Consider the following 27,155-nt stretch of genomic DNA (forward strand, 5'->3'; position numbering starts at 1 on the left):
AACCACTCTCCTAGTAAAGAACTTCCCCCTAACATCCAACCTAAATCTTCTATGATGGATATGGATTCTATGATCCACCACCCAACCCCGCTGCGCCCTTCAAACAAAGCTCACCAGGAAGGCAGTTTTTCAGCTTCTCGCTCCTCCAGCGATGAGGAGCTGCAGGAGAAAGGCTGCTTGATGAGAGCTTTGTGGCAGGAGATGGCTCGGGGACTCAGGAGCCTGAGGGCAGGGGAGGGGGCTATGTCACCCAGCGCATCGCATGGTCTGATGGCATGGCATGTGCCCATGGTGCTGAGCTCTGCGACGGGGACGCGGCCACGGTTTGCTCCCGAGGCAGCAAACACCCTGTGCCTTTGCCCTGTCCTCCATGTCTCTCCCAGCTGTCATGGCCCAGCCCGTGAAAGACAACAAAAAAAAATATATGTTTATATCTATCTATTCAATCAATGTCTATGGAGCTTAACGCAAAGGGATTACCAGCCCGTTTAGAGCGTTAGTGACTCTCAGCTTTCACCGGAGGAGAGTATTGGGTTGAATTGAAGCCAGCCTTTGATGGGATTGGAGAATAATTATTTCCATCAATAATTACTTCCAAGCCCAGAAGAAATGGTCCCCAGTGTGTAGCAGGACAGCAGCCCTTGGTTGCCTTCAGGCTAATGTGTTTCAACACCGAGACCTGAAATGCCATTAGTGGGGACATCACCCACTGTGCCCAGGGAGGGCCCCCATCCGCACCATTGGAGCTGCTCCAGCTTTGCACAGGTCATTAATTTGGGGACATTTTTAATGGATCCTAATGACTGAGCCTCAGAAGACTGTTCTTAAAAGGGGGTTGGGAAATGCCACAAGCTAATTAGCTCACACAAAGAAAGCAATTAACCATGTAGCTTCCTGGATGGTTAAAAATAACACAGATAATGGGAAAAGACTGGGAGATTTTTTACAAGCAGAATAATAGATTTTAAAGCTGGAGGGACCATCAGATCTGCCAGCATTACCTCTTGCATGTGATGGGTGGGAAATATTTTCTCCAGCTTCATCCCATTGACCCCCAGCGCATGTGTTTGCCTAATGTTCATCCCTAAACCTTCAGGCATTGCAAACTGTGCTCCAAGAAAGAAAGGGCTGCTAGAAAAGGTGGGGTTTTCCTGAGAACACGGGGTGATATAGGAATGAAGTCTCTTCAACAGATGCTCCAGCCCCCAGAATTGTGATTCTCATGACAGGGGCAGGCAGAAAGATGTTCCCAGGGACTGCAAGCCTCTGGCCATGGCTAGCTGGGGCTGACGTGCTGCTTCCCCATGGAATTGCACTTTAGCTTCTTTCCTGGCACCACTGAAGCCCCAAGATGTGCAACACTCTTGGTCCTGGCCCTTTGGCACATATTTGGTGACTGTGATGGTTTCCAAAGCCGAAATGCCTGGTTGGGCTCAGCCTTGCTGATGCTTCCTTTGTTTATCTGTGTAATGCTCTGCACGACACCAAAAATGTGATGTTCTCATTCCCCACTGGGTATGGTTTACGACTTTCCATTAGTGCTTCCATTCTTTGATACAAATACCTGCAGGGCTCTACTCACACGGGCTCCCTGGGGCTTGTGCAGGCACCTGCACGGCTCAGGTGGTTCCCTTTGTTTTCTAGCTCTCTTATTGCTCTTTCTGGCCTCTTGCCACGCAGTGGGACGCTCAGCTGCCTGCCGTACTCTGCCGAGGATCGACGTCCTGAGAAGCTGAGCAGCTGTGTGTCCAAGGAGACCTCCACCACTAACGGCTGGGCAAGAGGGAAGGAGAGACGCGGCCATGCTCACCACAGGTCACGCAGGTAGGGACAGGGCCACCTAGCCATGAGGTTCGGTGAAAGAAACGTCATCCTCATCCCTGCTGAGTCTGTGAGATCTGGGCAGGGGTTGGACAACCGTGTGAACCGCCGGCATCCCATGTGCTACGGGGCACATAGGTTCCTCCTGGCTGTGGATCACCCTCAGCAGTTCCCATCTCCCATGCCTAGATCAGAGCAGCAGCACTGCCTTAGCTAGGATATCGCTTTGTTATCTGTATGCTGTTAGCCCCTGACAACTTGCAAAGGTAAAAATGAATGAAGCTTGCTAAGCAAGGCAGCTGGGGTCTCAGCCTTTGTTGCTGAACTGGGATTAAGGCCTTTCTGTTTGGTTAAAGATGCTGGAAAGAAAGGGACAGAAAGTGCATTTACTATCTTCAGATGTCAGGCTAACTGGAACAATAATCTAAAGTGTATTTTTAATTAGACTCTGATTACAATCACAGAGGAACAATTAAAGTTAGATCAGCTCAGGGAGGAGGCTTCCACTTCAAAGACAAAAGGCTTCATCTTGGGAGCAGGGGGAGGGCTCCAGGCAGGCTGCCTATGGCTGAGCACACAGCCTGGAGGTTCTCCATGCCCTGGCACAGACATGGCAGGAGCTGATGATGGCCTGAGATGAGGAGGGGGCTGAGCTGTGCTGAAGCCTACATCCCACATCCCTATGAGGATGGCTTTCCAACACGAGGTCCCAATGGTGGCACCTCCATCCAGTGGGATGAGCAGTAGGGATGCTGAGGCATAGACCCTGTGCTCTAGTTTCCATCATTCACTGCCTTTCTTTAGGGTCACCAGCCCCCATGCATTTCATATTTTCAGCGCAGTGCTCCAAATTAATTAAGTGCAGCGTTTGCTTTTTGCTGAAATGTAACACAATTTAAAAAGAAATTAATTTACAGCTTTTTTCCCCCCAAAGTTTAACCACCGTGTAAGAGATGCTTATCTCACTAAATCACCATAGCACATCAATAAATACATATTTTTCTAATCAATTGCTATTTAACATTTGCCATGTCTTATATTACTGTTAAATTCACTCGGTCTCAATAATTATTGTATGCAAATCAAATGCCGATTAATTATTTAAAACATATTTACAAAGCAGCAAAACCCATAAATCTGTCATGGAGTTGTTAACCTCAGCAAGCTCATTTCAAATAACCAGCTGGCATCGCAGCCACGTACAGTGTCTGTCTCATTATATCTCCATTAAACCCATGGAGGAGGCGCTCAATTTCAAGTGAGGGTAATTAGAGGGTAATTAGGTGCCCTGATCTGTCCCGGTCTGCCCTCAGGTAGGGATGGTGGCATGCGGAGGTGAGCAACCCCAAGTGAGGTCATTCTGAGGGTGTTTTTATGCATTTATTTTAAAACCTTGTTTGGCTTTATCCCCCCTCCTCAGCCCCTCGTGTGATGGGGAACGTGCACCGCTGCCAGCCCGGGGCAAGAAGAAGAAGAAGAAGTCCAGCCGCAAGAAGCGACGGAGGTGAGGGCAGCCATGTTGGCCTGGGCCTTGCCTTATGAGCCTCATGGGGAAGGTGTGAGGGGCTGGGCTCTGCCAGCCATCCTCCTGCCCTCCCCTTACACCTAAACAGGGCTCAGCCCCAGCTCTGCCCAAGCCCCAAAGCCCAGTGGTGGGGTGCAAATTGGGCAGCCCTGGGGGTGAGGGGCTGTGCTGGCCCTGATGCCTCTCTGCTCCCCCAGGTCTCCTTCCTACAGCCCCTCTCCTGTGAAGAAGAAGAAAAAGAAGAGCTCCAAGAAGCGAAAAAGACACAGGTATTTCTCCTTCGAGGTGTTGTGGTGATGCCTTGGGTTCTGAAAGCCGGTTTTTATAAAGAGAGTGATGAAATTCTGGAATTGCAAATATTTCACTGTCTTCTCCCAGCTGTTAAACCAATATTTGCAGAGAATAGTAGATGCCATCTCCCTTGGAAAGTTCATGTATTTATAATTTATTGAATGAGAGCGAGAAGCTACTGAAAGTGGTGAACAGAGTGAAAAGCAGCCCTTTTTTTGTTATGGAAAAAGGTGGAAGGGAGGGAGAGTAGAAGGAGATAGAAATGCCTCTAAAATATATCTTATCCATCTCGGGTCAGATGCTTGTCATTTTTACACCTGTAGTGCTCATTTGTGGCCCTGCAAGCTGAACTGTAGCTTATAGTTCATCCCAAAAGGCATCGTGATCAACCATTGAGCGTTAGTGGAGGTCATTTCCAGATACCACTCAACTACAGATCCCAACTGGCCTTGTCTTGGGCCATCTCATGGCCCTTCTAGACAGGACTTCAGGCCATGTCTTCTGCAGTTCTAGGAGCTCAGGTGGGACAGGAGGCAGCGTGCAGGGGGCTCACTGGAAGGAAGTATCCCCCTCTATGCTCCCAGGTTTTTCCAAGGGCCACCAGCATGGTGGTTCCTACAGGCATGTTCCAGTAGGGAAGACATAAAGCTGGTTTGGCTGTGAGCCTGCTTTGGAGTTTTGCAGAAAGGATTCCTCCTTTGACTGCTGCTCAATCCTTTGTACAGAAGATCAGGGTCTAGACTCTCCTCTACAACTTCAAACTCAGCGCAGTGTAGAGTCAGTAGTAGAGAAAAGTGATCCACCAGGGACAGTGGAGGTGTTTGATTCTACAGAAAATGATATGCTCAATTATTTGCAGTGTGCCAGTGACTTCCACCAGCATCAGCTGCCCTGTTAGCTGCCTCGTTAGCCCAGCTGGCTAAAAGGGAGTCAGGGCTGTCCAGCTGGTGCGTTGTTTCCTTAATGCTCAGCCTCAAGATGGGCCTTACCAGATTGTCTCTGATTCAAACTTCCAGTTTTGTAAGATGCTGTACTCAGTGTGCACCTTTGTGTCTTGCAGGTTATCCTCAAAGAAGAGAAGGCACAGGTAAGAGTTGAGCACGTGTGGGCGATCCCCTACAAATGGTCTCCTCAGGATCTCACAAGTTTGATGTTCACCGTGTGAAGGCAGAAATCACTTCTGTGCCTCTTTGTGGAATCCCCTTGGTTCCCCCATCCCTTGTGGGTCTCACAACCTCGTGCATGTTGGATACTTTCTGCATCTTGAGCCTTCATTCCTCTTACGGTTTTGCCTACAGACAGCATGCATTCCCCAGCAGTGGGGAAACATTCCAATTCAGTGCCTTTCCAGGTGCATACTAGAAGAACTCTCCTGATTCCAGTGCACGCATTCGTCTTCTCTATGGGAAACTGTAAAGCCAGAAGGTTGGCTGATGCCATGGGGACTGTGTCCAAGCCCAGGTTTCTCATCAAGAGCTGAGACCCCCTGTGTCAAGGCAGAACCAGTCATCCCTTCAGTTTTATAATTGCATGTTTTTGGGCAAATTAGATGTAATGTTGATGTGTCATTGAGCAAAAAAAAAAAATAATATATATATATATATATATTATTATATATATATATATTATTATATATATATATTATATATATATATATTATATATATTATATATATATATATATATAAAAATCAGAACAGAAATCTCCAAATTAATTAGCCATTTCTTATTTAGTTCCTCAAGCCCCAAAAGTAAGAGAAAGGAAGAAAGAAAACACAAAAAACAGTAAGTAGTGATTCACAATATTCTCTGCCCTGCCAGTTGTGAGCAGAAGGTCCAGCTCTTCTGATGAAGGCAGTATGAGACCCAGCTCTGCATGCCCTCACTGAGGGGGGCTTTAGTTCTTCCTTGTTTGCTGCTTTCAGAGGTTACACAGGGATTGCTAGTGATATAACCAAATATCCAAATGGGAGCAGAAAGCAATGGGGGCTGGGGAAAAGAAGAGGTTGTTTAGAGATGATGGAGGCTGTTGAAATATGGAGTTGAGGTTCCCATCTGCTCTGGTGTGTGCAGAAGACAAGCACAATATTTGTCTTAAGGGGCAGACAGGAGTGTGGTATGAAACACAGTTCTTTGAGGCCAGGAGGAGGGCCTGTATGACTTCCATTTTGCAACTTGTGGCTTCTCACCTGCTTTCAGAGCACAGAAACAGCTCTGGGGCTGAAGCCTGGGCATCAAACCCCTGGCTGGCTCTGCTGGGACTCAGCACACCCTGCTAGGGAAAGAAGAGCTGGCAGACAGGGATTTGCTGTCTGATTGGTATTAGCAAGGCCTGCCCTGTAATTCTTCCCAACACAGCCTTTACTCTTAGGAAAGGAACAGAAGGACAAGAGCCCCTAGCACTGCTAATGTCACCTTGCTGCCCATTGGGACTGAAGAGACTAGAATCCACGAGGTGCTGCCTTCACCTCCATTGCATGCAGAAATCCCATCTCCTTTTCTCTGCATACTGCATGTGCAGTAATGCACTCACTGCTTTCTTCCCGCAAACTGAGCTGCTGTGTGCCCAGAGATCTTACAGATCATTGATAAAGCTGAAGCTTTCTTGATTACCTGTATAAGAAGGCACTTCCACGCACAACAGTGCTGGCCAACCTGCGTTAGCCAGTTAGTGTGGTGAGAACAAAGATTGGATGCAGTAACGCACTGAGGGAGGGGAATGAGAGCTTCTGGGATTGCTCTTTGGGTATAAACCACCCAGGGCTCTTTAGTCCTCATCTTTCAACTCAGAAATCAGAACTGAGTCACTCGTGGTTTCTCCATGCCTCCCCGTTGCTCCCAGGTGTGGATCAGTGAGATCCCATAAACCAACTTGAATCAGGATTTGGCTTATCCTTGTTATCTAAACCACATGGGAGCAGTCTGTCCTTCCTGAACATGGGGGAAAAAACTCTTAAACTGGAGAGACTGATGCAGAAGGTGAAGAGAAAGCATGGAGGGAGGGAGAGGCAGTCAGTGCTGCTGACTTCAGCTTTACAGAAGGAAGGAAGCTCCCCAAATGTAAAATGCTGGAAATACAATTATAGTGTATAAAAAGCATCAGAGAAAACAGCCAACCAGAGTTCAAAATTGCCCTCATTGTTGCCCTTTTGTTTTAGAGGAGATACTGTGCTCAGGCAATTGGTTCACTGATTTCTTATGGTGCCAAATTGTTAAATGCTGCCCAGGCAGGTATGTTAGCAGTGTCAGTTGCTGGTACAGCGTGGCCATGAAACCAGATTGTTCCTGTCAGCTAACCCATCATCAGCTTTTTGTGCTGGCACAGCAGTGCCAGGCTGAGCAGATGGTTACACACCAGACCCAAAATAGCTGCTGTGGTGGGCACTGGGCATGACGAGAAGGAACAAGCACAGAAGGTTTCAGAGCCTGCCATTCACATAACTCTGCTCCCTGAGTGCAGGACTGGGGCTTTTGGCAAGGACAGCACCAGGCCTTCAGTAATGGGGCCAGGTCCATCTGTAACAGCCCAAATGGAGCAAGGGGAAGAGCAGCAGGACAGTGAACCCCTGTCTGTGTGCAGTTTGCTGGTCCCTGTCCTGTGGCCATGTAAGAGAATGGAGCAGCAGCATCTGGGCACCTCTGAGAAGTCAAATAAATGGTCCTGTGCCCTCAAGCAGAAACCGTGCATAGTGTAGGCTGCAGTTATGGAGGCTGTGTTTCATGTTTATATCAACAATAAGAGCAGTTTATAGGACTGGCTGGACCCTCTCATCTTGAGAAGTGGGGGAAAACTGGTACCCAGTGTCCTGTATTATGGGGAATCTGGGAGGGTTTGAGCTTGGCATTGGGCTGCTCGGACAAGTGGTTCTCCCCAGACAAGGCTTAGCAATGGGCTGTCAGGATGGGCTGCAGGATGAAGGGGGAATGGGTGACGTAGCTCTTTAGGGTCTTGAAAGCAGAAAGGATTGGTGCTGCCTGCTGCGCTCCTGTACACTTGTCCATAGATCTTCCAGCATGGCGCAGAGGCAACCTAACAGCTTGTAGCTAAATGCTAGCATAGATCTCAGAGAGATGACATGCCTTGATGTCAGGGCAGCTGTGAAGGGATGGAGAGTTTTTCATACCTTTGTGTCCTTTGCAATGTCTCACGCACCAATCCCTTTGCTTTAAAATGCAGATCTTGTTTCTGATCTAAGTGCCGTTGACTTTGGCCTCCAACTGCTGGGTCTTACAGCCTAGGTCTGCTATCTAACCACAGTTTCTTCTCTGCTTCCCAAAGCTCTCGTGGGCGCACCCGGAAAGCTCACCGCCACCGCCGCTGCCACTCTCGCTCAGAGAGCTCTGACTCCTATTCCCCGAGCTGCCGGAGCAGGTAATGTCACCGCTCGCTGGGCTGCTGCCCTGTAGCACTGCAGTGAGTCAGGAGTGTGACTGCAATGGCTCGTGTGCCCCACTGGCCCTCTGGGCAGAGCCACATCCCACTCTGGTAGCTGGGTGTTGAGCTCTTCGTGGTCACGGCCATAAAACAGAAGGTTTGGGCTCAAGAAGTGGTGGCTGCATCTTCTCAGCCTAGCAGTCACTTCTAATCCTCATGGCTGAAGATCAGCCAGTGACAGCTGATTTCAGCCCAGTCTGCCTTTCCCACCCCAGGGCTCTGTACTGCCAATGTCCCAGGAAAGCTTCAAGCTTGTTCTTAGCAATGGAAATGTATTTGCCAATGGGCATCCTATGGCCACTATCTTTGACCTGATTAAAATCTCTTTCCTGTAGATGACAGATGCATCCTGAGGCCAGCTGAGTGGATGCTGGTGCTAGACCCGCATCACTGCAATAGCAAATTGCATAGCTGTGCACATCGTGAGCTTGTTATGTGTTGTTTGAAAGAGTTTTATGAACAAACCACTCCCTCTGTCCCACTCCGCTCCTTCTAACTACTGAGAATCTTCTCATGGAAGCCTGGTGATCAGTGCAGGGAGGAATGCAGGCAGTAATAGGTGGGAAGTTCATGCAAGTGCAGAGTGTCTTCTCTTGGAGGTGTATTGCCATAGGGACATTCAAGGCTGTGCGGAAGCTGTAAGCCACCATAAAATTAGGAATACTGGAGCTGACGTTTGCTTTAAACTTGAGGTTTAAAACCCAAACCCCACCACCACATCTCCTGGCTGCAAAGCAAAATGTTTTTAAAGCAAGGAAGCAAAATATTCCCTTTCACTCTGTCCCGACTCCACAGAGGAGACGAGGGTTTGCGTGCGGCTGCTGGTGGGCGCTGCTGCAATGCTGAGGATAACGCTTTGCTTCTCCATGTTTTCTGGAGGCACAGAGCCAGGTCTCGGGAGGAAGGGCGTAAAGCACGGCGGAGACGCTCCCAGCACCGTGCAAAAGTCCCAGCAAAGAGAAGCTCCTCTGCAGAGGTTCAGGCCAGCCAAACCCTCCCACTGCACAGCTTCCTGTCTCCCAAGGAAGTCGTAAGTATTACGCTCTGTGCTTCTTGGCTTTCAGTAGCCACGGGAATACGGGTGAGAAGTCTGACATGAAATTTTTGTAACTGGATTATAACGATGTGAGACAAAATTTGGTTAAAACAGCATTACTTATTAATGGTGCTGTTCTCCAAATGTATTTAAAGTCATTCCTTCCTTCAGCGCTTCCTCTTCAAGAGTGGGGTTGGAGAGGGGAAAGATTTGCCGAGTCTCTAGCCACTGAATATTGAATTGAGGACACTTAACATTAAAAAAAAAAAAAGAAAAAGAAAAAAAAATGTGGCCTTCAGCAATGATATTTCGCAGGGATGTGTTTGTTATGCAGTCTTTGCTCAGCTGAATTCGAACTTAATTCATCAGTCTTCATGTCCGAAAGTTTAGTCCTTTAGGGGTAAAAAAGGGAATCAGACAAAGATAAAGGAAATATTTACATTTAATGAGTTGGTGATTATTGGCAGGGGATGTTTTCTATTGGGATCCTTCTGAGATCGCTGTTGCTCTGGACTGACAAGCCCAGGGGCCAACTTGAGAGCTTGTGTGCAGCTCTCATTGATGCTAATGGGAACTGCAAGTGCAGCCGAGGGTGAAGTCAGTCTCAGTGCCTTGGGATGTTTTTCCATATACATGGAAAGAGATGATATAATACATGCCTTAGAACAGAGGGAGCAAAAACAGAGAGAAATCTTAGATAGCGATTGGTATGAAATCTTTTTTTCCCATGGCACATTTCCCCCTTGTTCCCAGTAGCTGCCAAGCAGAGGTGTGATGCTCTTTGATCAGTGTTAGCATCTGATGGGTGTTCTGGAGAGGGGCACTGCTACACAAGACTTGAGGTAACGCAGAACCTGGTGCTTGTGTGTGGTTATGGAATGCTACCAGTGGCTTGAGTGGAGTCCTCTGAGCCCTGAAGTGGTATAGAGTGGGGGACTGACTTTCTCCTCTTAAGCCCTGTCCTGAACTGGAAATAGCTCAGCCATACCTCAAATAGAGGAGATAGTCCCAGCAAGAGGAGGCTCTTTCTCTGCTCACCTGCACAGCTGGCATTTCAATCACAATACACAGAGATCCTATATGGATACAGACAGGCCACAAGCTGTCTCCCAGAGTCACAGATGCATACTCACTCTTGTCACAGACACCCACTGAGTGTGTAGTGCACAATTGAGTCATTGCTTATAAAGCCGTATAAGGCAGAGCACAAGTAGCAGAACCTGCATGCTGTGCTTATGTGTGCATCCCTACAGCAGCAAATGCAAAGAAGGAAGGACAAGAGCTTTCATTGCCACCGGCCTGGGGTGGCACCCTGTGTCAACTCAGCAAGGTCAGGGTGGGTGAGTTAATAAGGCAGGGAAACCAATGGCAGAAAGACCTTTACTCTGCAGTCCACTGGTGTCCTCTCTCTTCCCAGACAGAAGTATGCTCTCTTGGGACATTGTTCAAGAACACATTTATGCACTTGTTTAAATTGAAGCCCCTGACGAAGTGCTGAATAAGGTCTTTAAATATCACATGCTCAGAACCAGCAGGGAAAAATGGAATGGGAGCCTTCAGTCTTGTCTGCTAATGCTATACAGTCTGTGTCACACCCGTTGGCCTGGGGTTCCAACAAAAACCCTCCTGGTGTGGGGAGATTCATCGTGATATCTCCAAAGGAAAGTGATGGTCCAGGGAGGGCTCTGACACACAGAAGAGACCCAGACAAGCAATACACAGACTTCCTTGAGGCAATGTTACAGCATTTCCAAATCTATTTTTAAAAATTATTTAATTTTAAGCCAGGTTTTATTCTACTTTCTTCTGAAAAATGGAAGCTTTCTGCGGTAAACTTTGTCTCCACGCATTTTGTCCCTTCATTTCTATTGGAATGACCACATCCAGCTCAGTTTACCTGCAATCTGAGGGATGAAGCACACAGAGGAGCACCCTGTCCACGCGTCTACCTCACTGCTTCTTCCCTTCTTGCCTTTATGTGCAAGTTGGTGCATGCACGAGCATGCGCACATGCAAAAACACCCCCAGAGCTCCCTGCTTCTTTTGAGCAATGAATTTCCAAGCTTCACACACTCGTTTTTTCCTTTAATCACACGCAGCCACAATAGGCACCTGTTGAGAAAGAGGATTGTGAGGCTGTGCCTCAGCATGCAGAGAAACTGGTAATAGGCTGCTGCTATATCTGAACATTAACAGCAACCCCCTGTCCTGCTGCAGACACCATTCTGCATTGGCACAGATGTATTCCATGCCCTTGTGCTTCTGGTTGAGCAGAGCAATATAAATACCTGCAGGGTGTGAGCTTAATTGCCTTTTGTTGTACCTGATGAAGATAACTGCACACAGCATCTACCTTCCCTGCCAGCTCCTTTGCTTTCACTGAAGCTTGTTTGCAATGTCACTAATTAACACAGGCTTGACCCAAATTTTCAAGGAGGCTCAGTGGGGTCTGGTTGTTCCAAGCAGCACTGCTTGTGCTGGCGTGCCTGCGGGGAGGTACAGGTGGGACAACGCAGTGCAGGGATGGTGACAGCGTGTACAGGGGGGCAGGGGGAGGCTGATAGCATGCCTGCAGACTGCATTGCTCTTGCTCTCTGTTTTCCAGCCTGGGTTGTGGTTTCTATAGGAAAAGCTGCTCTTTTAACTGCTGCATGCCATGTTTCTGATGACAAACAGGGCTCTTCAGGAGCTGGAAGGCAAAGCTTTCCCTAAACATTAAAGCCTCGCTCTTTTGCTGATCCTCTCAGCCAGAGGACTGAATGTACCTCTGGTTATCACCTGATAAATCTGCAGCTCAGTGCTCAAGCAGAGGCAAGAGAGTGTGCAGCCATGAGAGGAGCAAGCAGCGCCCCAGGTACCCAAAGGAAGCAACGTGATGCAAGCCCTCATCCCAAAGCTGTGCCAGACCAGCCCAAACCAAGGGGATGTGCTCACTGCAGCAGGCGGAGAGGAGTTTTGCACTGATGTCAGCTCAGGCAGAGGGTTAGCAGAGCCCGGCCCATCTCCCCATTGAAGGCAGCCCTATGGGCCCCACTCCCTGCAAGGCAGCAGGTGCTGCGGTGGCAGCTGTCAGCGGGGAGCAGGGGTCACTGCTGCAAGCTTTGTGTGCCTTTCATCGGCACAATGCGTGGACAGACAGAGGGAGGGAGACATTATGCACTCCTGAAAAAGAAATTAACTCTTGTTTTGCGACTCGTTTCAAAGCAGAGAAAAAGACCCCAGAAAAACCCTCTGGCGATGAGCGAGGCTGCGCCGCGCTGCTCACTGATGGGCCTCGGTCCCCTTATGGCTGAGAAAATTTATAGTCCTGTCTCTCCTCGAGGCTGTTTGAAGCACAGTAAATGGACTCGTTCATTTTAATTGGAAGACGAGCAGTGATTGCATTGTTGTAAGCCATTAGGCTGCACCGCCTCTTGATCTAGGAGCGCGCTCAGCATTGCGTTCTGAAGCATCAGGGCCTCGTTTCTGCTCGTCCCTTCATCTTGCTTAAATAATGATTCGAAACACAAAAAACAACAAACCCAAACAGTAAATACATATCTTGGGTTCTCTTGACGGCAGCAGTGTGTCTCACACCAAAATCATTGAGATTATTTAATTACTTAATAGAGGGGGGAGGGGGAAATGCCAAATGTTCACACATTGAAAATTAGATTCACAGGAGACCAGACTCTTTTGAGACACCCTAGAAAAATAAAAAGCCATTAGAATTCAACTGAACTCTGCAGCGCCTTCAGATGCAGCTCGTGGTTCCCATTTTGTGCAGCAGGAAAATGGAACCAGAGGTAGAGCCAAGGTCAACAGATGGGGGCATTTGCCTCTGCCCAGCACCTCAATGCTTGTCCCACCTCCTACCACAGGGCAGAAACCACAGGCCAGGCCTTCCAGCCCTCACAAGGACGTATTCCACTTCTATCCGTGTTGCCTCTTCCCAGAGTGCTGTTATTGCAGTGGTGGAGCTACAGAGGGGCACTGGGGGCTCACTGGGTAGATTTTGGGATGCGCTGACAGCAGCTGTTACTTCAGTGCAAGCAAAACAAGAGTTCCTAGCAGTCCTAGGACCCATGGGTTGAAATGCCAAGAAATGGGTGGATTTCTTGGCTGGGAAGAGCTAAAGGCTGTTTGGTTTGGACTGGGAACAGAGGTGAGGGAGATACACATGCCCACCCCCAGACTCCCACCTCTGGAGTCAGGGAGTGCTTCACGTGGTGTTTTTATGCCTGTAAATGAAATGTAGCCAAAAGGTGGCTGCCTCCCAGTCAGGGTTCAGGTATAACACTAGCCAGAATCTTTAGAAAACATCTGGGAAGCCACATCCCTCGTGTCTTTGGGTGCAAAAGAGAGCAGGGCCGGACCCCCCGGCTCTGTTACACTCCTTTGACATCTCTGGAGTAAACTTATTCTGGAATAAACAAGAGCTGGCAGAGAAATGGCAAAGAGCAGCACCTGTGTTGCAAACCCTGGGGCCTGGAGGAGGCTGCACAGGGTGCAGATGTGCCAGGTCTGTGTTTGTCCTTAATGCTTCCCATCACAAGGGCAGGCATTAGCACTCGTGCCTCGCTGACTGGTGCTGGACTGGCTCTGGTAGATGCCAGTAGAGATAAAACTGAAGAGATAAGACGTTCAGATGATGGAAGTGCCCTGGTGGTGCCAGCTGACAGCCCCAGCCAAGGCAGCCAGCACAGCTGTAGGGTCCTCAGCTTCAGTAGCCCACCAAAACCATCATCCCCTTCCCGTAGGTCTCCAGTGCAGCCAAAGTGGGGGAACGTTGTTTCCCCCTCAGCTTTATTTTTGACTTCTTTGCTCGAGTTCCTTTCGCCACTTTCACATACCCGTGGGCCACCATGAAACCCAAGGGGATTGAGTGCAAGCCACGATTTTCCAGCACAAGCCATCAGCCCCCAGGAGCTGTCTGGGCAGCCTAATGTAAAGCAGAAGGAAACAAAAATAAGGAATAATAAGTGAGAGAAGCGAGCAGACAAAAAGCAGTTGTGACATTTACGTAGCAGAGTCAAGTGAACAGTTGGCAGTGTGGATTGAAGAGAGGGTTTATGTTTTTTTTATGTAATTTGAGACTCTAATGATGGACTTATGTTGCCCGCTCTTCCTTTTTTCTTACACCTTACCTACTAAAGGAGGAGTTCTTGATGGGTAAGTGGATGCTATCCGCAAGACACCAGGGAATTTATTAGAGGTCACTTGAGCGCATTAGCTATATCTTCTTCAGGGGGAAAAAAGCACACAAAGAAGTGTCTGTATACCTTTTATTTCCAGAGGGATTTTTCTTTTTTCCCCTTCTCCTTTTTTTTTTTTCCTTCTTTTTTTTCCCCCCCTTTCTTAGTTTTTATTTTCAAAGTGCTAAGCTTGTTTATTTGCCAGTTTGTACAGAAGCCCTTCATTTGATTTGCTTTGATTTTTCTTCACCTATTTTTGTAACATTCGTTCAGAAATTCACTTAATTAAGCATTTGTTTCATTTTTGTTTTCCTTCCAAGGATTAGAAAGTTTTGGTTGCTTTTTTTTTTTTTTTAATACATATTCCCTTCCACTCTCGTTTCTTTTTTTGCCCTCCCCCTTTTAGGTTAAATAAGGGCTTTTTCCTCTGTTACACCTTTTTTTATTTAGTTAGCCTGTTACTTTGATTCCTTGGTTGCCCGTTTACTTTGTTGAACTCTTTCGTTTAACATGGATCGCATGCTGATACTCTTTGCATGATCTCTAGATCTTCCCGTTATCATAGCAGGGGGAAAAGGAGTTTCTTCTTACTGTGGATTTCTTTCAGGGATATGTGCTTTTGTTTTCTTCTCTTTCTTCTTTTTCTTTCTTTCTTTCTTACTTTGTTTCTTTCCTTTTGTTTCAGTGCATCATGATGGTAAAATTTCTGGGTTTATTTAAAACATAAAAGCAAAGTAAAACCAAGAGCAACCCTCCTCAATAAAACGTTCAAACAATGCCAAATGGCTTTTTTGCTTTCAGATCTCTCAGTCAGGGTCTTCTGCTGACCTCTTTACCAAAACAGACAGCCCGCCTGGCCACCTCACCAGCCAGAACGGAGAGTGTCATGAATATGACTCAGGAAACGACACTTCTTCCCCTCCCTCCACTCAAACGAGCTCATCCAGGTCAAAGGACAGCCAGGACAAACGAAGCGTAGCCCACGATGGCTTTGGCCATGCCTTCTCATCCAGGAAGCCCAAAGTGGCCAACGGTGATAACAGCTCTGATTCAGGAAATTCCTTCACCAGTTGCTTTTCCCAGACCAAGGCAACGGCTTCGGAAAATCTGTCTCCAGATCCCCAGGGACAAGACGAAAGGTCAGTGATAATCAGCAGCTGATGCTGGTATTTGTTGCCCTGTATCTCCCGCTCGCATTCCCGATGCACCGGTGAGCTGGCAGGGAGGTTTTTGTGGTCTGGAGGTGGTTAGATCTCAATCAGACCTTGCCAGTCTGGAGTTCAGAGCCCACAGTGAGCTGTACTGGAGCCTGAGGAGGAAGATGAAAACGCAGCCACAGGTCATCATCAGGAGAAAGGAGTAGGTGCCAGCTCCATCTCTGCCTCCCTTTCCCGGGATGTGCCAGGTGGTGGTGGGGATGAAGGAGCAGAAGCATGGCAGCTGGTCCCTAAAGCTGTGCTGGGGCAGTGGTGGTTGGGAGCAATTCCACCTCAGGTCTTAAATGCCAAATGTTAGAGCCAGGGGAGTTGGTATTAGGAAGAACAAGTCCTGAATTTTCATTTGGAGGGTAAGATGTTGAGGCTGTACATACTTCTCATGCTGTGACTCCAGTGGGATAACTCTGCCTTCATATGGGTGGAGCTGGGATTGCAGCTGTTCCTTACTGTTGGGAAGCTGACCCCAATTCACATCCATGGCTCTTCTGGAAGTGCAGGGATTCCCACAACCCAATCCAAAGGCAATAGGACACGCCTGCTCGCTCTGCTCCTGGAGCACAGCCTTGCCACACTTTCCTTGCTCTTTACCCCCAACGCCTGCAGGGCATGGGGCAGAGGAGCTGACAGCCCAAATATACATTTGCAGAGGATGCCTGTCCTCGTGTCTCAGCTGTTCAGAGGAGAAGAAGCGCAGTGTCCCCCCGTCGCCAGCCCGCAGCTCCCCGCTCAGGCCGTGCCCCCGCAGCGAGTCGTGCAGCAGCACAGGACGCTCCTCCCCTGCCTCCAGCTGCTCCTCACCCCGCAGGGCCTCCCCCAGGTACTCCCGCAGCAGGTCCTGCTCTTCAGGGAAGAGGTAAGGCCAGCACAAATGGCTCTCTCCATCACTCTGGGCAGTCTCTGGCTCTTGCAGGCTGGCGGACTCCTTGGGGACGGGAGTGAGACTTTGTGTGGGTGCCAGGGAACCACGTGGCCCTTGAGATACGGGGCATCTCTCCCCACCATGAGCCTGGATGAGAGGAAGTCTGGTACAACCTCACCCTCCAGCATCTTTAGCTCTTATGTTTCTTCCCTAGCCCCAGGTCTTCTTCACGATCTCCCAGCTATTCCTCTAAATCCTGCAAAAAAAGCCCTGGAAGCAGGAGCTCAAAGACTCGCCGAAGCCCGAGTTACTCCCACTACAGCCCTACGAGGTATGACTGTCCCTACATTGTTATCTGCTGCCTCATGCTTTTCCATTGCCTCCATCACTTGCTTGTACTCCAGCCTACTTTCTGGTTCCTTCTGCCAGCTCCAAACTGCCCCCTCAGCTTCCAGGAAGGAGCAGGGAGAAATGGAGCGTGGCACATGTCCGAGCATTATGCTGATCTGCAATCCAGTGGAAATACCTTCACATTTATTGCCTCAGGGCATTCAGTGCAGTAGGGAAAGATGCTCTGCTCTTCCAAGCTGCAGCTCTGCCAAAGAGGTTTCAGACCCTGAGAAGTGTCCCTGCTGCATTGGCAGGAGCCAGGTACCCTCATGCTGGCACTCACAGAGCCATGCATGGGGAAACAGCCCAGGTAACTCTGCTCCACACCCTGCAGAAAACACACATCTCACAGCTCAGCCCTAGAGACGCCTTTGGGCAGTATTTTCTGGTAACATCTCTGCTTTTGAGCATGCTGTGAGCATTTGGCACCCTTAAAATGTTACACTCACAGGACCTGATTCTGCAAGCTGTGACAGCCCCTGTTCTGGTGCAGGAGAACATTTCCTGCATGCAAGGATCAGGCCCTTGACCTGTAACGTATTTGCAGATGGCATTGAGAAAGGAACAGGGCGGATGAAGTCATCTACCCTCCACAGCAGGGCCTGTGCTGGCGTGCACAGGGAATTAACAAAAGAGAAAACCATAGCAACCCCAGCACTCCTTCTGGTGAGCGGTGCACAGCCCTGCAGAGCTACCTGGGGCCCTCTGCACACGTGGGGCCTGCTGGCAGGGCTATGCTTGCCTGCTCTTGCAGCACAGCCAGCAACAGCAGCTTTAGCAGCGCTGTGCAAATACCAAGTGCATCCACAAAGGGATGGGGAAGCCATTTGGCTTAGCAATGCAGGGCTGCTGGGAGACGCTGCTGAAACCTCCCTGCAGCCTACAGTTGCTGGGTGTCCGTCTGTCAGGCTACTGAGTGTCCCACTGTCCAGCGAAGCGCAAGGCTGATGCCACCCAAACACCGAGCAGAACGCTTTCCACTCAACTGGGTCATTGCCTTTGTGTTCAAACCCCATCCAGCCGATTTTTGCACCTGCAAAAGCCCAGCGGTGATGATTTTCAATCTGGCCCTTCCCTTAGGGACCGTGAGCACAAGCACAGCTCCAGTGAGAAGGAGTCACACCGGCAGCGGGACCGGCAGCGCCGGCGCTCCTATTCCCCCCTGAGGAAACGCAGGAGGGACTCCCCCAGCCACCTGGAGGCCCGGCGCATCACCAGGTATGGAGACATCACACCTGGAGCACATGAGCCGCTTTCTGTCCCCAGCCATCTCTGGTGCAGGTTGCTCCAGGATCACAATGTTTTCCCTAACCCTAACTCTGCCTCCCCTCCAGCTGGGGGATCTGCAGCTGGAAGCAGAAGGAGGATGCAGGGGTTTCATTTACAACCACAGAAGAAAAAGGGCAGATAAATCAGAGCAGGGATTCACCCACCCATCAAGTACAAGGTGCAGAAGGATTTTGCTTCACCCTTTCCCATGGCAGATGTCCCATGCTATAGACAGTCAAGTTTGACTCTAATTCTCAAGCTGAGGGCTTTTTGGGAAAACATCAGGCAGAGCCTCAGACTTGATGGATGGCGGCCATGGGGGTGGTTGGCTGGAATCCCAACGCCTACCAGCTACCTGCAAATAAAACCAGACGAATCTGAGAGGTGTCATGCAGAGTATACAACATATTTTGAAGATCTTGGCAATAAATCTGTCCTTGCGTTCCTGGTAATTCTGCATCTCTCTGTCCCCACAGCGCCCGCAAACGTCCCATCCCCTACTACCGGCCCAGCCCGTCCTCCTCCAGCAGCGCCAGCAGCTATTCCTCCTGGTACAGCAGTCTCAGCCGCTCCCCCAGCCGGAGCAGGAGCTACTCCAGCCACCGGTCGAGCCGCAGCCGCAGCTGGAGCAGCAGCAGTGCAGAGAGCAGGAGCCGCAGCAGGAGCTCAGGCCCCAGGAGCAGCCGCAGCCGGAGCAGGAGCTGTGACTCAGGAGGCAGCTCCGACAGCCTGCGTCGCTAAGGAGTGCCGCCGGCATCACTGAATTCCTTGCGTTCTCCACATCCTTCCCACCTACTTGGCCATCGATCGCAATCACCCCCGATACTGATGTGACAGCAGCACTGCGTCCCCTTTTCTCATTATGGATGGAGTAAGAGCCCTCGTGCTCCTGGAACAGCCCCTCTGCTGCCTCGCAGTGAGGGTGGATCCATGCAGCTCCCCCAGCCAGAGCTGGGGCTGGAAGAGGGGCCAGTGCCCTACAGAGGCTCTGCAGGCCCTACAGGGTCCATCCTCCTGACATCCCCATCTCCCCATCGCTGCCTCTCTGCGACAGCTGCCAGCTGCTCCAAAGGAAGAAGATTTTGCCCTTCTCTTGCCAAAAGCGGGAGCCAGCGAATTAAATCCCTCTGGAGGAAGAGACACATTTAGGGAGGAATTTGCTGGGAAGCTTTGGTGATGAGTGGACGTGACCTGTCCCCCTCAAGGCAAATATCAGGTCCCTGATATTGGATCTCTCCTCCCGAGATTCTGCCCACTCTGCAGCAGGTCTCTGCCATGAGCATATTTATTTATTTCCATACACCCAACTCTGCTATAAATAGAAGGCTAGAAATCCCTCCTGACATTAATTTCTGCGGGGGAAAAAAGCTATGCCCCCTCTCTTTCTCCTGCCCTTTTCTAACAGGGTGTTACACATCCACCTTTCACAGGGCTGCTCTGTTCCCCTCCATCAGTGTGATCGCTGAGAGGAGACACAGCAGAGGGAAGTCAGTGCTGCAGAGTGAGCTGGGGCTGCACGGCTCGCATCTCAGAGACCCCCAACACCCCTCCCCCAAAATCGCCTGTTTTTTTCCCAGGATCTGGGAGAGCCCTGCCTGCCTGGGCGGCCCTGCGGTTTTGTCTCCCTGCCAGGCTTGCCAGCCCAGCTGCCTGTGCAATTACTGTGTTTTGCAGAGCAACAAAGGCTTCTCCTAGCACGGGCTGAGCCGGTGCTGAGGATTTTCTTTCTCTTACAACACCTGGGTGCTTAGAGACGCTAATTTAGGTCTAAGACTTCCCTCCCTCCCTTTTTCCATCCCCTCCCCTTCCATCCTGTGTGATCATTAACGAGTTTGGGCTTAATGAGTCAAGGAGGTGTGTCATTAAAGTGTCACAGGAAAGGGCTAAGGGCAGCCAGCATCTGCCAGAGGGGGAGAGGGGTGGAAGGAAAGGCAAACCCACAGCCAGAGAGTTACCCACGGCTCCCACTGGCAGCAAGTAAAGCTGTGAGCGAGGTAAGGTCAAACACAACCTGGATGATTGCCTTATCGAGCATATGAACGTGTTATCAGTTGGAAAACACAGCAGGAAGGTTTATACTTCTGTGCAGCTGATGCAAGGGGAAATTTGATAACAGGGGCCCTTTTTCCCGTCTCCTTCTCACTGCAAACCCCTCAGGCTGTGGTTGAGAATTACAGACGAGGTGTTCTTGCAGCGGGTGCTGCTGCCTTCCCCCCATCCCGGCCCCACAGCAGCCCCTGGCTTCTCTGGTGGGGAGCACCCTTCTTGTAAAGGGCTGAGAACCCCATGCTTCTTTCTTAGGGAGTCCCTCCCAGTTTGGCATTGTCACCCTGTAGCACTCCATGAAAGGTCTGATATCAGCAACCAGAGGCCAAATCCCAAATCTGTGGGTCTCTTCATTCCCCTCCGTGCCCCCAAATGCCGGCATGCACCTGCAGCAGCGAGCCGGATGGGCAACAGCTGGGAAAGCAAAGAGCTTTGTGCAAGCAGTGCAAACAGTCCAACTACATTGAGCCGAGTTCCTGGTGGGATGGAGAACAAACACAGTGCTGGAGGCAGCAGCACACGCTGGCTACGGGACAAAGAGGTGCCACGTGGCTCTGGTACCCATCCACCTGCACAGCCGGTGGCAGCTGAAGGCTCTCCAGCATCGGAGCAAAACCTCTTTATTTATTTATTAATTATTTATTGACGCACTTATTTATTATCAGTCGCGTTCTGTTTCTAATGGCTGTGGTCGGGACAGACGCGAGCGGTCGCCATCGGCAGTATTTATTTATTTATTCTGGAGGGCAAAGGAAGGAGCAAGGAGTTATCGGGGCTCTCTGTGCTTGTTTGGGTCCTCCCCATCGCATGGAGGTTCCCAGTGCTGGCCCTGCACTGGCAGGAGGAAGGACTTCCCCGCGTTGTTTTGCATTGTGATCCACCCATGGAAAATCTGAGGTTGGGCCGTGAGAGCACGGGAGGTGCCTGCAAATCCAGCCCGGTGACAGCACTAACTGCGTCTGTGTGTGCGTGTGTGTGTGCATATGTTTCCTCAGTGGTATTTCTCTCTTTATTTTTTAACTTATTTAAGGTTTTTGGTACAACGCGCATCATCGCCCGTCCTGTCAGTGGGTTTTCTGTCACTTTGCAAGAAGCCTGTGAGCTTTTCTGTCTCTGTGCCTTTTGCCAGTGCTTCTTTTGTTGTATGCTCACTCACTCGTTGCTTTTATGGGATTTTTACTCCTTGACCAGCGTCTCAGGTTGCTGTTGTTTGCATGGAGCAGCTTCTGCCCTGGGGCAGTTCAGCCCTTTGGGTGAACACAAATTGCTGCTCATTGGCACTGGGGCTGCACACCAAGAGCTTTGAGGCAGTGTGTTGGCCGCCTCTCAGAAGTGCCATCTCAGAGGGTTTTCTTTCTTCGTCCTTCCTGCCCGTTGCGTTGTTTCCATCCCAAGTGCCCTGGTTGCCTTTCCACAGCAGAGCACATGATGCAGTGTCCCCCCCCTGGGATGCTTCCCGCTCACTCAACCCCCAGGCTCCTTCCTTTCCCACCCCACACACCAGGTCAGGCTGCAGCAAACCCAGCCCAGCCCCTGAAGTGTTGCTGCAAAGCGTAGAGGAAGGATATTTCAGTGCACTGTTGTGTCATTCCATTTGGCCACGGGTTGCGTCGCTCAGCTGTGCTCTGCTTTATGTTGACCGTAACTTTTCTCAATGTTTCTGTTGTTTTGGGCGACTGAAGTTGTACCAAACCCATCTGCAATGGCCAATCGATGTTATTTTGCTATGCATTGTACATAGATCGAAAAGGCTGAGAGGACTTGGCCTCTTATTTAATATTTATTTCTCCTATTTATTGAGCATTACTTAGGAAAGCTGTTCGAGTCTCACCGTTGGCTCCATGGGATATTTGAGAAAGGGACAATTTTAGGTGCCAGACTGAAGTCCTTAATGTCCAGCAGGGTTGTGTTATCTGTGTGATAGAGGATGAACAAATCCTGTGACTTTTGCAGCTACCTGGAAGTCTGTGTGTGACCAGGATGATCTCTGAAGCACTGCAACATCCACTGCTGTAGCAACAGCTCCGCGATAAAGCAGCCTAAATTTTGGACTGTTGTAGAGAACAGCACCTTGAGCCCCATCCAGGGAATGGAGAGATTTAGAACAAAAGCCCAGACAGGAGAAAAGCTGCCAGGGAAACCGTGTCCCTGTTTTCTCTGCTGGTCAATTCCTTACCAAATCATACCGGCACATCTGTTCATTCGACTTCACTGTAAAACTACCTTTGCTCTCCATGGAAATGCATACTGTATTCTTTAGTCTTCCTGGGGTATTCGAGTCGTTAGCCTGTTTAGAAAAGGGTTCCAATAAAAGTTCAGATGATATCTGGTTCACATCGCAGCCTGGTTTCTCGTGTTCCTTTTGGATGGGGCTTGGTGCAGTGGGATATTTTGGGTTGTTTCAGCTGCTGGGTGCAGCAGGGCATGTGCTTGCGCTCTCAGCTGCTGGGGATGAGGTCCTTGGGGCACGGGCTGAAGCTGAACTGTTGTGAGCTCAGATTCCTGCCAGCTGGGTCAGGCTTTCGCTGCCCTTTGCTGTGCGATTTGGGTCATCCTCAGCTCACAGACAGCGCAAGCCAGTAGTGTAGATCTCACACCAATTTGGGGGCGATGGGGATGCTCTGTGTCCCCTGATAGTACCAGCCACCAAGTCCTGCTGGCAGCTGAGATGTGCACCTGGGAAGGTTCTGGGCACAGCACAGACGTGGGGCAGTGTCCCCAGGTCGCTTGGCAGACAGGAGGGCTTTGCGCTCCCCAGAGCTGACGTGGCGGTGCTGGCAACTGTGGGAGGTGACTGGGAGATTTGGAGTGACAACAGGAGCTAAATTGGGATCCCTGGAGAGGGACGTGTGACTAATGGGGATAAGCAAGGCGACAAGATGGATTCCTGGCCTGGGAGGGAGGATGGCCTGGAGCTACTTGGGAAACATGGGACTGGAGATCTCGGGGTGAAATGTGGCTGGGATGGAAGCGGCCACGGGGCTGTCCCAAACTGTGTGCTGGTGTCACCCCTGGAATAGCTGGTGTCACTTCGGGTGATGGGAACGCTCAGTCAGGCAGGGCAGAAGATAGAGGAGGACACTTCAGCCTTTGCTGACTGCTGCTTCTCAGCTCCTCCCCGCATCTCCAGTCATACCCCAGTCCCCAGGGAGACCCCGCAATGCCTGGCTGTGTCTTCCCACACACACCAGTGAAGGAGATGAGGAATAAGAGATGCTCCCCATGCAGGCAAAGGCAGCTCCCTGTCCAGCAGTGCCACGTCGCTGCTCCATGATTAATACCCTCTGAGCGACCAGCAGCCGCATCGCAGCGTGGCCCACAGCGCGTTACGGCCTTCCTGCTGCAATTTGTTCCAGCAAGTCCATTAGAGAGATTGCAGATGCTGAAGAAAGCAAGGTAGAGACAGGAGGGAGCGAGGAAGCAGTGCAGCATCCGGCGCATCATTGCTGACACTCATCGGCGTGCCGGAACCCCTGTGCAGGAACCCTGCTGCCACCAGGCACCCCAGTGCCACCAGCGCCAGGTACCCCGCCGCACCCCATCCCCTGCAGCCCTGTAATTAGCCCCGCGCGGCTGTGATTACGCCTCGCCCTGCTGCGGCGCAGCCAGGCACGCGATGAGGAGGAGGAGGAGGAGGGCGAGGACGGGGCCACGTAGGGTCCCACTCCCACACCAATGATTCTGGGGCATTGCTCCGGGCCCAGCCCCAGGCATCAGCCCACAATCCCAGCCACTTTTTGCTGGTGACGCATCTCCGGGTGCAGCGGGTGTACAGTGCGGGGCCCGGCCCCACCTGGGGTATTTTTGATGGATGACACAGGGGTGCAGGCAGCCCACCCTGAGCTCCCCGGTTATTTTTAGGCAGGTGCCGAGAACCCTGCGCCAGCCGGGATCCTCAGGCCGGCGCGAGAGGTCAGCTGCACAGCCCAGATTCTCCACGGCTGTTTCATCCTCTCCAAAATACTCGGCTGACAGGGCAGGAATTGCAAAACACAGCCTCCCCCCCCCCCGCAGCGTATAAATAGCGCTCGCCCGGCGGTGGAAGGTTGCAGAAGTTTCTCGGCTCCGAGCTCAGGCATTTATTGCGGCTCTCGCCCAGGAGCGGTGGGGACACGGCGCAGTGATTGTGGGAGCGAGAGGGGAGAGATAAGCTTTTAATCTCGGGATATTCGGTTTGATTTTTTTTTTTTTTTTCTCCCTCTCTGGACAAGAAGTTTTATTTTCCTCCGCCCGATCCCTGGGACCGAAGCCAACCAGGAAGCGTTTTCTTGCAGCCCACACCGTCCTCCCCACACTTGCTTTCCAAGCTCCGGATGCTTCAGCCCTGCTGAACCTCTTCCACCCATCGCGCTCTGCCCGGTGCCGGGCTCCCACCCAAACCCCCGTGCGTGGATGCGCCTGCCCTGGGCCAGGCTCCCCGGGGTATTCCGCAGCATTTGAGGCTCCACGAGGAGCACAGAGCCATGGCCGACAGCCAGCTGCCCTTCTCCTGCCATTACCCCGGCCGGCGGAGCCTCCGCGACCCATTCCGAGAGCCCGGTTTGACCTCGCGCCTCCTGGACGATGATTTCGGCCTCTCACCCTTCCCTGGGGACCTGACGGCAGACTGGCCCGACTGGGCTCGGCCCCGGCTCACCCCCACCTGGCCGGGTCCCCTGCGTGCCCGCGCCTCCGCCATGGCCCCCGGCTACAGCGCCCGCTTTGGGGGGTACCCGGAGAGCCGCAGCCCCGCGCCCACCTCCCGTGAGCCCTGGAAGGTGTGCGTCAACGTGCACAGCTTCAAGCCTGAGGAGCTGACGGTCAAAACCAAGGATGGATACGTCGAGGTGTCAGGTGAGGGCTGGGGCGCGGGGAGTGGGATGGGGCTCGGGTGGCATGCTCAGTGCTGACGCTTCCTTTGGGGTGAATCTCTGGGATTTGTGTTCCAGCTGGCACTCGGCTGTGAGCTGCCGAGAGGGGCCCCAGCCTGGCTGGGTTAATTATAGCTGGCGAGGACGGAGCTGAGGGAGATTCCCTTTAAAGGGGCCGAGAGTGAGGCAGCCCAAAGCACCTCCCAGAGCTCCAGCGCTGCACCCTGGCCAGAGCACCTCCTGGGGCTGCCAGCACCATGCCAGGCCACAGCACTTCTTCCAGGGGCTGATCTGGGGGGACACTGTGGGTTGGAGGAATATGGGAGGCCTCAGAGCTTAAGCCCCATCTTGGTGAGACTCACACACAGCCCAACAGCACAGCAGAGCATGGGGAAAGGATCCAAAGATTTGATCATGTCTGATGGCTCCTTCTTAAGCCCTGGCTCCTGGCAGCAAGCAGGGCTCAGGCTCCATGGGAAGTAAAGGTGTCTGGCGGGGAAAGCAGCTCTTCCTCCTCCTCCTCCTCCAACCAGCGCAGCCTCACAGGCCAGGCACTCAGCGCTGTTCCTTGTTGGATGTGGTGTATCCCTCCTCACGTGGGAGACACTCATGGAGGGAAGGGAAAACATCTGGTTTGGAAGAGCTCCTGGGGTTTGTTTGTTTTGCTTGTTGGGTTGAGCCCTGAGCCCAGTGCGCCGGTGACACGCCTTTGTTCCCCCCCCAGGCAAACACGAGGAGCAGCAGGTGGAAGGAGGCATCGTCTCCAAGAACTTCACCAAGAAAATTCAGTAGGTATCACCCTGCCCCCGGGCGTCCTCCCACGAGCACAGCCCCATCCCCATGAGCCCTGCTTTTCCCATCCCAAAACCAGCCCTGTGGGCTCCTCCAGCCCAGATATGAAAGTAGAAAGGGGTGCAAAGCACCGTGCTCCTATTTTGGGGCTGATCCCATCACCACCCCCAAAATACACCGGTCCCCAGTGTGCAGCTACACGTGCACCCGCATCCGCATCCGAGTGATGTCAGTCTGATCGCTATCGCGCTGACTCACCCCAGCAACAACAACAGCGGGGAGGGAAGGCGAGCCCAACTCTGAGGGCAAAGCACAGCGGTGCAGCAGCGGTTCTGCAGCTTCGCTTTACCAAAACCTCCCAGCAGAGCCGCGTGCGCAGCGGGTGGGAGCCAGCAGCCGGGCTCCTTTTATGGGCAAGGCACGGGTGCGACGCAGCAGCCAGGCGAGCGCGGGCGGCAGCGACGTCCCATCAGACACATCTGCCACGGAGATTAAACAGAGCGCCAGGCAGCCCAGAGGCCTCTTTAATATCCCCATGCATTCCCAGGGGCTGCAGTAGTAACACGAGTGGGGGCATTGAGCCCGGCCGGGGGTCTTGCAGGGCAATCTCAGAAGGCTGCGAGCCACATGGCTGCACCATCTCCTAACCCCACACATCTCTCTGTCCCCCTCCAGGCTGCCCTATGAGGTGGACCCCATCACTGTCTTCGCCTCCTTGTCGCCGGAGGGGCTGCTGATCATCGAGGCTCCCCAGATCCCCCCCTACCAGCAGTATGGCGAGGGCAGCTGCAGCAGCGACATCCCATTGGAGAACCCAGAGGCCACCTGTGCCTGAGGGCCCCTGTGCCCCTTCTCCATTTCCCCGACCCTATTCCCCCCCAGCCCCGCTCCCCGGGCCCCAGCGGGGTGGCCCCGGGGCACGGCCTCTCCCGCCCCCTGGGAGCAGCTGCCCCACAGTGGTCTGACACTCTGGTAGAGGCTTTGCATCCATCAGACCCAGCAGAACGGGTGTCTTCGTTACGGTTCTTTTTATGCTGCAAGGTGAGCAGATGGGATGTTTGTAACAATAGTGAAAAAGTGCCCTTTTCTCTTCTTAAGTTGAAGTGGAATCCCGTGGTCCTGCGTCTTCTTCTTCTCTGTTTTTGGTTTTGTTTTGAACTCCATCTCCACGCCGGCCCCTTGGCAGCCCGCAGACATGCAGCCGGCAGTGGGGCCAATGGCACAGCCCTGTCCCAGACAGACAAACCCCCACCAGACCTGCTGAGAAGTGTAAACTGTCTGCATGTTTTGTTTTTGTTTTTGTTTTTGTTTCCTTTTTCCAAAAAGAACTTGTGATTTTACTTATCAGACTTGAGGAATAAAGATGAGTTGATGTTCTTAGCCTCTGCTGGTCTTGGCTGGGAGGTAAGGGTAGGGGGGCTGGGGATGCTCTAGACACTCTTTGCCCTCCG

The 27,155-nt window shown here is 51.6% G+C and overlaps 3 protein-coding genes and 1 long non-coding RNA gene across 6 annotated transcripts in view; 3 read left to right on the forward strand and 1 right to left on the reverse strand.

The window, feature by feature from the left end:
* SRRM4 (serine/arginine repetitive matrix 4) overlaps positions 1-22,403 on the forward strand; it is a 29,415-nt gene extending 7,012 nt beyond the window's left edge. Inside the window, exons 2-12 of one of the 3 annotated variants that reach the window (XM_042865700.1) lie at positions 1,681-1,824; positions 3,242-3,325; positions 3,544-3,615; positions 4,698-4,724; positions 7,916-8,008; positions 8,951-9,101; positions 15,083-15,420; positions 16,145-16,351; positions 16,572-16,688; positions 17,828-17,965; positions 18,493-22,403. In XM_042865700.1, coding sequence (XP_042721634.1) covers positions 1,681-1,824; positions 3,242-3,325; positions 3,544-3,615; positions 4,698-4,724; positions 7,916-8,008; positions 8,951-9,101; positions 15,083-15,420; positions 16,145-16,351; positions 16,572-16,688; positions 17,828-17,965; positions 18,493-18,757 — 1,636 coding nt within the window. In that variant the 3' untranslated portion in view covers positions 18,758-22,403. The remainder of the gene's footprint in view (positions 1-1,680; positions 1,825-3,241; positions 3,326-3,543; positions 3,616-4,697; positions 4,725-7,915; positions 8,009-8,950; positions 9,102-15,082; positions 15,421-16,144; positions 16,352-16,571; positions 16,689-17,827; positions 17,966-18,492) is intronic. The other 2 variants (XM_042865703.1, XM_042865702.1) reach the window with 2 other exon arrangements.
* On the reverse strand, positions 18,290-26,060 carry LOC122176799. Its single transcript, XR_006177844.1, has 2 exons — positions 25,963-26,060; positions 18,290-18,371 (listed from the first exon to the last, which is right to left on the reverse strand). It is a non-coding gene; the product is annotated as an uncharacterized LOC122176799 (long non-coding RNA).
* On the forward strand, positions 24,019-27,084 carry HSPB8 (heat shock protein family B (small) member 8). The gene is made up of 3 exons (XM_042865704.1): positions 24,019-24,895; positions 25,637-25,700; positions 26,380-27,084. The coding sequence occupies exons 1-3, from the start codon at positions 24,526-24,528 to the stop codon at positions 26,537-26,539; spliced, it is 594 nt and encodes a 197-aa protein (XP_042721638.1). The 5' UTR covers positions 24,019-24,525; the 3' UTR covers positions 26,540-27,084.
* The window catches only part of CCDC60 (coiled-coil domain containing 60), a 45,903-nt gene continuing 45,483 nt past the window's right edge, over positions 26,736-27,155 (forward strand). The window contains 1 exon segment of the mRNA XM_042865586.1: positions 26,736-26,745. Within this exon segment, the coding sequence (XP_042721520.1) occupies positions 26,736-26,745 (10 nt within the window).

This window comes from Lagopus leucura, unplaced genomic scaffold, assembly GCF_019238085.1.
Source record: "Lagopus leucura isolate 7727_CA_CO unplaced genomic scaffold, USGS_WTPT01 Super-Scaffold_806, whole genome shotgun sequence".
In the NCBI taxonomy this organism is placed as follows: Eukaryota; Metazoa; Chordata; class Aves; order Galliformes; family Phasianidae; genus Lagopus; species Lagopus leucura.